This window comes from Gigantopelta aegis, chromosome 14 (assembly GCF_016097555.1).
Source record: "Gigantopelta aegis isolate Gae_Host chromosome 14, Gae_host_genome, whole genome shotgun sequence".
NCBI classification, from domain to species: Eukaryota; Metazoa; Mollusca; class Gastropoda; order Neomphalida; family Peltospiridae; genus Gigantopelta; species Gigantopelta aegis.
Genome location: NC_054712.1, coordinates 12824923 through 12834785, shown reverse-complemented (window position 1 = coordinate 12834785; position 9863 = coordinate 12824923). Strand labels below are relative to the sequence as shown.

Here is a 9863-nt window from a genome sequence, read left to right as displayed (position 1 = left end):
GTTATGTTTTGTTTAACGACAACACTAGAGCACATTGGTTTATAAATTATCGTCTATTGGAGGCCAACCATTTTTTTAGGGGTTGTATTTTGACATTTAGTCTTAGAGAGGAAACCCGTTAAATGTTTCCATTAGTAACAAGTGATCTTTTACAATTATGCACCATCCCACAGATAGGCCTTCGCTATACCAGTCGTGGAGCACTGGATAAATCGAGACAGCCCAATGGGCCCACAGACAGTTGCTAGTCATTTAGAAATTGTTCAACAACTACTACATTTGACGTTTTATACTTGTGTAGCGATCTGTGAAACGTGCAGCAATCTCTAAAACTGTTCTCTGAACAGTATGCTTCACCTTCGGCGGGGTCGGAACATAGCCCAGTGGTAAAGCGCCCGCTTGATGTGCGATCGGTTTAGGATCGATCACCGTCGGTAGCCCCATTTGGGCAATTTCTCAACTGGTGTAACAAAGGCCGTAGTATGTTCTATACTGTCTGTGGGATGGTGCATATAAAATATGCATTGCTGCTAATCGAAAAGAGTAGCCCATGAAGTGGCGACAGCGGGTTTCCTCTCTCAATATCTGTGTGGTCCTTAACTATATGTCTGACGCCATATAACCGTAAATAAAATGTTTTGAGTGTGTCGTTAAATAAAACATTCCCTTCCTTCCTTCGTTCCTTCACCTTCAGCGTGTCTGGTAATGGAAGGAAATATTCCCGGTCGCGCAGTTTGTAGGTTCGAATCATGGGAGTGTCAGACCGAGAACGCCGCCTAGAATTCGTCGACTCCACGTCGAGTCTGTAAGTAAACAAACAGTGGTTAAAGTTGAAGGGTTTTTTTTGTTTAACGACACAACTAGAGCACATCGAGTTATTATTCATCGGCTATTGGATGTCAAACATTGGGTAATTCTGACATATAGTCTTAGAGAGGAATCCCGCTGCATGTGTCCATTAGTAGCAAGGGATACTTTAAAGAGACAGACCCTAGTTTCTGCGCATGAAAACGCACATTAAGTTTAGTTAATCTATAAACCTGTAACACATTTGGATAAAGTTACAACTGAGTGAAACATGAGTCTGTGACTTTGAACTGGTGAAATACCCTCTAAAATAGACTAAAACTCGATTCCATAACTGTTACTTCTCAGACGCATATGCGTTTTTAAAAATATGAGAAATGCATTTTGTGATATTAAAAACACCAGGCTGACCAAAAACACTTCGAATGCACGGAAATGGATAAACTAAACAATAAATCTAAGTAAAGTATGATTTCTAATAGTAAAAAATGTGCCTTAGTGTTTAAAAACTAGGGTATGCGACCAAAGTACTCCCATGTAAGAACTGTACTGACTAATATAATGTATTGGTCTATTGGTATAGGCCTATTGGTCAATTTGGTATATGTTGGTAAATCTGATATATATTCAGGTACGGCGGAATCAAGTAAACATTGCGGGGAGGGTGACAGATTGAGGGCACAAAGCAAAGTTTCTAGGGTATTCGGAGGTATGCTCCCCCGTAAAATTGTGAAAACCAGATGTCCTAAAATGCAATTTCCTGTATTCTACAAGTAAAATTCATCTCATAATGAGTGCTTAACCGTATATTATTCATAAAGAAGGGATCGAAATTTATGTCACAAAGAAATACATGTTAAATGACAATAAAAGTTATATGCATGTAAAAGGTAAACGCAAATATTGTGGAAATAAATTTATTAACATCTATTTATACAATATTGCCTTTACTCTTTTTCATACATATTGCTTGTATTGATATTTGACATACTTTGGAAAAATCTATTATACTGTTCAGTTTAAACGAGTATGGAAATTAATAAAATACACTGGTCGAATACTGGGGCCACTGCCCTACCAATCTGCCACGTGTCCGAGCTATTGGTATGTGGCATAGTTATATTATCAAATGCGTTGATATTCCATCAGCCTACGTTAGCTAGACGCTGTTAATTGTCGTGTCGTAAAGTATGTTTTACTATACCGAGAAAAGAAACCCGTACACGAACTTACGTATTGGAAGAATTAACTTCCATTGTTGTTTCCATCATTTCGCTGCAGAAGTAGGCCTACACTTTTGATTTCCCTATGACGTCACGACATATGATATCGATATCAGTTTGACGTCACGGCTTATATCAATTTGATAAAATAATAAGCGTAACTTAATTTAATATATTGTATTCAGAGTTGTATTATAAAACTAAACTTAGCTAGTAGTATAAGCATCCCTCACATTGTCTCAATTATGAAGTACAAGTACAAATAAATATATTTGTATTTATTTATTTTGTTTCATATTTTAATAAACGGGAGTACCTTTTGTGACGTCAATGGAGATATTCAAATGCTATATTTCATGATGTCACATTATACGCATGCGAAAACTTTTATTTCAATTGCAATCTAATTAAAATTAGCTCCACTATTACATGTGGATCTAACAGCAGCCCGTGGATTCGTTTCAAGACAAACAAAAAACCGTGATGGTATAGCCATAAAATCTGTTTATACTAGTATACAATCCAAAGTTTATTACTGCACTTTTCCCCCTGTTTTTTCAATGTTGAAATAGACCAACAAGTTCGCCTATTGCATAAATAGTCTCGCCCGATATTTTTAGAATTTGTATGCTCCCGAACAACGCTATAAAAGGCGAGGGTGTAATTGGTCGATATTTAAATTGTTATTTATAGATGAAATGTCACCTGGACATGGGAGTACATGCAATGCTGTTAGATCTACTGGCTAGACCCAGTAGAGCTAATTTTAATCAGATTGTTTCAACTGCAGTATTTATTTAAAGTTAGGTCTCACTACACAGATCACTTCCGGGTGAGAGTTCATTGATCACAGTTCACTATAGTTCCTAATTGTGACACAAGTTATGGTTCACATATTCATTTCTAGGAAATGGTGAAGAATTAAAACAATATGTATGTTTAATGGTAAGCCTTCTGGCTGTATTTTGCCCATTCTATTTTGTAATATTGTGTATTGACCTTTTGGGACATGGGTGTATTGCGCAAAAGACAGCCGGAGTGAATCGGTTAATGAACCACCTGTTCGGACCGGTACTACAGCCAGATCCGGTCATATAGCAGAACACTGAGACGGAGATATTCTCAATTTTGGAGTGACAATAAATGCTTATACAATATATGTTCACAATGGTGTATGTTGTCAGTGCCAACAAGAACCCGTTCTATTGGCAATCTTCATTTGAAGTTGGGCAATTTAACATGGGTTTCAGTGGCAGATGACATGTGTAGTGAGACCTAAACATCTAGCATTACAAAGATAGAAGTATAAAATACAGACAAAACAAAGAATACACCAGAAAGGTAAGAGAGAACTGCATGACGCCCAGCGTTTAAATTTAGTTGCTATGTCACCATGAACACAAAATGGCCTACAGAATTACCATTGGCACAAGTGTGGTGCCGTGTATTGTCCTGTCGTCAACCTTAAAGGGGTGGTCTCAAAGGTAAACGTTAAAATATGTTTTGTTTAACGAAGCAGGAAGGGAGGAATTTATTTAATGGCGCACTCAACAGATTTTATTTACGGTTATATGTCGTCGGACATATGGTTAAGGACCACACAGATATTGATTTCCTTTCGGTTAACTTATATTCTGTCCCATCCTCCTACAAAAATGTTGTTGTTTATTGGGGGTTTTGGGTGTTGTTGTTTTGTTTTTGTTTTTTTTTGTTTTTTTTTTTTTTTTTTTTGGTGGTGGGGGGGTGTAATTTGGGGTTGGAGGTGAGGGGTGTTGTAAATCATTTCAGTTTGGTTTGATTTAAGAAGAAAAGTAAAAGTGTTTTGGAAATTTAAAAAAGCCACTATTTTTGTGTAAAATTTAGAAATCAGTCGGCTCAGAAATAAATAACTTGTAGTAAATTCAATAGTATGAAAAAAAGCGTTCCCTGTGGTAAGGACTTTAGATGGCGACAGTGGGGTGCAGGCGGAAGTGGATTATGATTTAAACAATGTTGAAGCTCTAATTCCATCACTCCATCTTATACCGTTATTTCCCAATGCAAAGTAGGTCTATAAACAACTAAAGTTATTTCAATTAAATGTCGTAGGCCTGTCAAAGAATGGCGTGACATGGGAAGGGAAATAATTAAGCCTAATTTTCTCTAAATACCAAACTAATGAATAGAATAGAATAGATGTTTAACGACACCTCAGCACGAACAATAGTATATGCAAACACTGACGTAGGAAGTGGGGGGAGGGGGCAGGGAGGCTATGTTCCCCCCCCCCCCTTTTTTTTTAGAAGCGATGTAAATCATTCGCAGACGACTTGGTTCTCGGTCGGGGTGTCGTCCTTAGTAGAGCAGCCACCTCACTGCGATCTATTGAGACTTAGCCTTTGACCAGCGAGGAGCGAGGAGCTGGGATGGGACAGCGAAAAAAAAGAAAGTAAAGTAAAGTAAAGTAAAGTAAAGTAAAGTAAAGTAAAGTAAAGTATAAAAAGTGTAAAAAGTGTAAAGTGAAAAAAGTGTAAAGTGAAATAAAGTGTAAAGTAAAACGAAAAACACAAAAAGAAACACATTTCGTGTCGTCTGAACTTGAAATACAAATGTACAAAACAGAACAAACTGGGGTAACAAAAGGCCGTGTACGTATGTACTATCCTGTCTGTGGGATGGTGCATATACGAACGATGCCTTGCTGCTTATTCAAAAAGAGAGTAGCTCATGCTTCCTCTCCCAATATCTGCGTGCCAGAGCCAGGGGACTCGGTGCCGAGTGTGTGTGCGCGCGCGCTCGCATGTGTGCGCCCTTTCCCCCCGCCCCTCCACGTTTTGGCACCTTCCTACGCCCGTGGCAAACATTAAGTGACCAAACTAATGAAAAAACTGAAGGCCTACTGGAGACCACAGCTGTGGTTTGCAAGCCCGTAGGAACTGTGGATTGGGGGGGGGGGGGGGGGGGGGGGACGTGCTCCTCACTCCAGGACGAAAATGTACGATTTTGTCCTACTCTTATTTATAACAAGTTGTGTGCTCCCTCACGAGTGCGCGACTCCCCCCCCCCCCCCCCCCCCATTAGAGATTGTGCCCTCTCCCCTCCAGATGTCTTTCCTACGGGCCTGGTTTGTGCTCCCTTACGAGTGCGTGACACCCCCACCCCACCCTCATTAGAGATTGTTTCCCCTCCCCTCCAGATGTCTTTCCTACGGGCCTGGTTTGTGCTCGTGACAGATGTCACTGGAGGGGCAGGATATGCTCAACTTTCGCGAACACCTAGGCCTAATATGACATTTTACACAGTGATTCATGAGTGTATGCCATCACACCTGTGTATATAAGTAAAGCCTATCCACGAAGTTCTGTCTTGAGCTGTTCTAAATTTGTCCAGTCAATCGATCAGGGTCAAGGACGCATCGTCCTGGAAAATGTCAGCGCACCCAATAGACAAAATTAAAGCACGTGACAGTGTTTCGTGTCACCAGTCTCGACTTTGGTCAAAATGTCCTTTTGACCCTCATCATTGGTTTATTTGATGTTGCTTGCAAACTTATGAAACTTTTAAATACGTCCACAGTATTCTTAATCTGCTAATGCTTATGTACCGAACTTTGTCCTTCCAAAATATTTGACTAAAGTTATGTAGATATTTCCATTTGAAAACTAATAAGCGACATTTGATTGAGGCTTCGATAGTATTAAATTTCGTCACTCTTATGTATCTTCGACCACTCCTTGATGTAAAGACATAGACTTTGATTCAAAGGTAGTAGCGTCAATAAAAAGAAATGTTTAACAATATCACTAGAGCACATTGATTTGTTAATCATCGGCTATTGGATGTCAAATATATGGACATTTTGACACAGTCATAAGGAAACTCGCTACATTTTCCCATTAGCAGCAAAGGATCTTTTATGTGCCCATCCCATAGACAGGATAGCACATATCACGGCCTTTGATATACCAGTCGTGGTGCAATGGCTGGAACGAAAAACAGCTCAATGGGCCCACCGACGGGGATCGATCCTAGACCGGCAGCGTATCAGACGTGCGCTTTACGACTGGGCTACATCCCGCCCCCTTAGCGTCAATCAAGTTGTTTGACGTGCGTTAGAAAGTAACTGATTACAAACACATGATGAACAAGTTCTTTATTATCCATTATCCATATAACCGAGTTAATAATAAACATACGAAGCACACGTGTAATAACAAGTGTAATGACGTAATTTTGGGAAGCGACGTCATGACATGACGTTACTTCTTCAGTCCTAGCTCAGACTGTGCATTTCGTCGTCTCCTTCTAGTTGTGGCTGAAACATTTTGAGTTCGGTCTTCTAGCACAATGACGTCGTAGAAAGGTGCTAGAAAGGGGTGGTAGAAAAACCGTCTACCACATGTGTGTAGACGCAAATCCGCCCTTTTCATTGGTTAATATTAGGATGTACACGGCAGTTGCTACCGGTTGATTACGTCATTTTTTTAAACAAAGTAGTATATGACGTCACATAATATGAGTAGGTCTTCTCGACACCAATGTATGCTTTCACACTCGTGACGTAACATGGGTGTCAGCTTAGAGGTGACGTCACGTTACAAAAATAAAATGAAGAGACTTACAGTATAGTTAGACTAAATTAATAATAAAATTTATAAGACAGGTTGTGCTAGAAAATATTTCTGGCACTCGTCCTTTTGTATATGGTTTTTCTGACACTCGTCTCAAGAAAATCAATCCATGGAGCTCGCTAAAGCTCGCTCCAAAGATTGATTTTCTTGAGACTCATGTCAGAAAAACCATCTACAAAAGGACTCATGCCAGAAACTATTATTGTTATTCACAAAGAAAACAACCATAATAATATGGATAATAAAGAAATTATTACACTCGCGTGTGAGTCGTACTGATTTTACAAAACTCGTGTCAGGATTCACGTATTACCGTCGCTCTCGCTCGGGCAATACAAAACTCTTGACACTCGTTTTGTAAAACCAGTACGACACACACGTAAGCTCGTATAATAATCTCTATTTAATAATAATAATAATAATAATAATAATAATAATAATAATAATCTTTATTTAAAGAAGGTTACACAAATAGTAGTACACTAATCTCCCTTGTGGCCTTCTGTCTATTAAGTATTAAACATTATTACTCAACATATAATGAAATAAACAATGTAATAACAAAACACAACATAATTATTCTTCATTAAATACATCGAAACTATAAGGTAAATACCCAGGATGCATACATAATTAATACAATTTTGTTTACATATACAAACAAATGTTATCACAACTTAATATAATCATAAACAAATATAATTTAAACGTACAGACTCCTGAGTAAAGATGTTACTGAACATTACCAAGAGCCAGTGTTGTTATGCATTTTTTATATTGTCTTTTAAATGAAAGTAAGGATACACTTTTTTTTAATAGAATCTGGGAATATCTGAAGGAGTGTTTATACAATTCAGTGTTGGGTCTTGGCAATACAAGATTATTATGTGTTGCTGATCTCAGGTTATATTTATTTGAGCCTGATGATGGTATGAAATAATCACTTATATATGCAGGTGTCAGATTGTTCAACGCCGTATATACTAATGTACCTGTATGGTATGTGCACCTATAATCAAAAGCCAACCACTGGAATTCCTTAAAGAGATCTGCTGAAGGAGTTAGCAGTGGTTTATCAAGGATTAGCCTAGCCGCTCTTTTTTGTAGCTTTATTAATCTGTCAACGTATGTTTTATTGCAGCGACCCCATGTTACTGACCCATAATCAAATTATGGGAAGAATATATGCATTTACGGTTGTTACATAATGCTAGGCTGATCTCGGAGAATATGTGCCTTGCTTATGTATAGCCATTGTCATTTTCTTAACCTATTATTTTCACAACTGTTTGTAAAATGAGTTGATAGCGTGTTAAGTTTATAAGAAGAAAAAATACCACAGGAGCGGATTCAAGGGGTGTCACAAGGGTCCCGTGACCCCTCCATTGGAAAAGAAAATTTTTTTATTACAAACTGAGCATGCATCTAAATTTGTAATTTCATTAAAAGGACAGACCCTAGTTTTTAAACATTAAGACATTAATACATTTAAACATTAAGACATATATTTCACTATATTTCTAATGCTGTCGACAGTAAGAAAATTAAATTTGATGGTCCATTCTAAATGGTTAAATAATACATATAACCTCGTGATTGCAGCTTTAATATACATTCACTTAAAGCGACAGTATCAAAGTTGCATAATAACCAAAATATTCATTTTTCTTGTGACGTATAAAGATTATACCTTGAATTACATGCCTCCCCTACAAAAAAAACCCACCACCAATAAATAAAATAATAATAAAATTGATTATTACTGTACGCTGTCATGCGCTGCCTTTATTTCGATCAAAAGGGAGGGTGCTGGGTGTGCATTTGAACGGCAGTTCGACATTTCCCGTTAAGTTACGAAAATGGCTGGACATGTTACCATGATAAATGCGTCAACAGTCCTTTAACGTGACGTCAACAATGCGTTGACGTTGTTTTAATATGCTTATTGATGTCAAAGCGATTTTACGTACTTTCTTCTGACTGTTGTTTTAACTTCAGAAATGTGCGAACAAAATCGCTGGTTGTCATTTTATAATCATATTTATGTTAAATGAATATAAATGTAAACTATTTGTGCATGGATCTAATACTATCTATGACGACAGCCAACTACTGTGATGTTCTGTTGCATTGTTTTCTACAAGTGCCGAGTGGATATATCAATAGAGGTAAGTGTTTGATTGTTTATTAGGACCACCGGCCTCGGTGGCGCAGTGGTTAAGCCATCGGACTACATGTTGGTAGATACAGGGTTCGCAACCCGGTACCGGCTCCAACCTAGAGCGAGTTCTTAAAGGCCCAATGGGTAGGTTTAAGGACACTACACCCACTTCTCTCTTACTAACCACTAACCCACTTTCCCGGACAGATAGCTGAGGTATGTGTGCCCAGGACAGCGTTTTTGAACCTTAATTGGATGCGTAGGCATTGGCGTAGCGACGGTTTTATACCGAGGAGCCACCCTCATTTATTTGCGTGTGTATGGACATGTGTGACTGAGGATTGTCATGGCCCCCATTCATATTAATAGGACTGTACAAGAAATGTTCGCGGGGTTATATCAGTTCAGTTTATTACATTAATTTAATCGTTAGAATTGCCCTCGAGGGTGTTGGATGTGCGCACCCCTCCAAAACTGGAAGTGTCCTGAAACATGCAGTGTTGAGTATATCAACATAATGCATTTATTGGGTTTAGTGGAGAACCTGTTTACAATGGTCAGCTTGATATTTGTGTTGAAGATGACCATATAGACAATACATGTTACTAACATTGTTAGTGTACTTCTAAATACTGTTACTTGGTGTCCCTCTTTGAAGCATTGCACCTCGACCATATAGACAATACATGTTACTAACATTGTTAGTGTACTTCTAAATTATGTTAGTAGGTGTCCCTTTGAAGCATTGCACCTCGACTATATAGACAATACATGTTACTAACATTGTTAGTAGGTGTCCCCCTTTGAAGCATTGCACCTCCTCCCTAGAAACATCCTGCATCTATCCCTACCCGCTGTGACGATATACAATAGTGCAATACTACTACCACCCACCCTTCCCATCCTCGTTGAGACCCTTGCTCGATTTGACACTGGACCCGCCACTGTACTGTGTGTGTGTGTGTGTGTGTCTGCGTGCGCGTGTGTGCGTGCGTGCATACGTACAAGTATCATGTTGTAGTTCTCAAAAGGATATCGTAAAAACGAAAACAAAGACAAAAA

The 9863-nt window shown here is 38.6% G+C and overlaps 1 protein-coding gene across 1 annotated transcript in view; it reads right to left on the bottom strand.

Moving 5' to 3' along the window:
• Nucleotides 1–2181, bottom strand: part of LOC121388894 (translin-associated factor X-interacting protein 1-like) — a 20499-nt gene extending 18318 nt beyond the window's left edge. The window contains exons 1-2 of the mRNA XM_041520429.1: nucleotides 2041–2181; nucleotides 689–803 (exon numbers count right to left, since the gene is read on the bottom strand). Coding sequence (XP_041376363.1) covers nucleotides 689–803; nucleotides 2041–2078 — 153 coding nt within the window. The 5' untranslated portion in view covers nucleotides 2079–2181. The remainder of the gene's footprint in view (nucleotides 1–688; nucleotides 804–2040) is intronic.
• Nucleotides 2182–9863: the final 7682 nt, after the last annotated feature.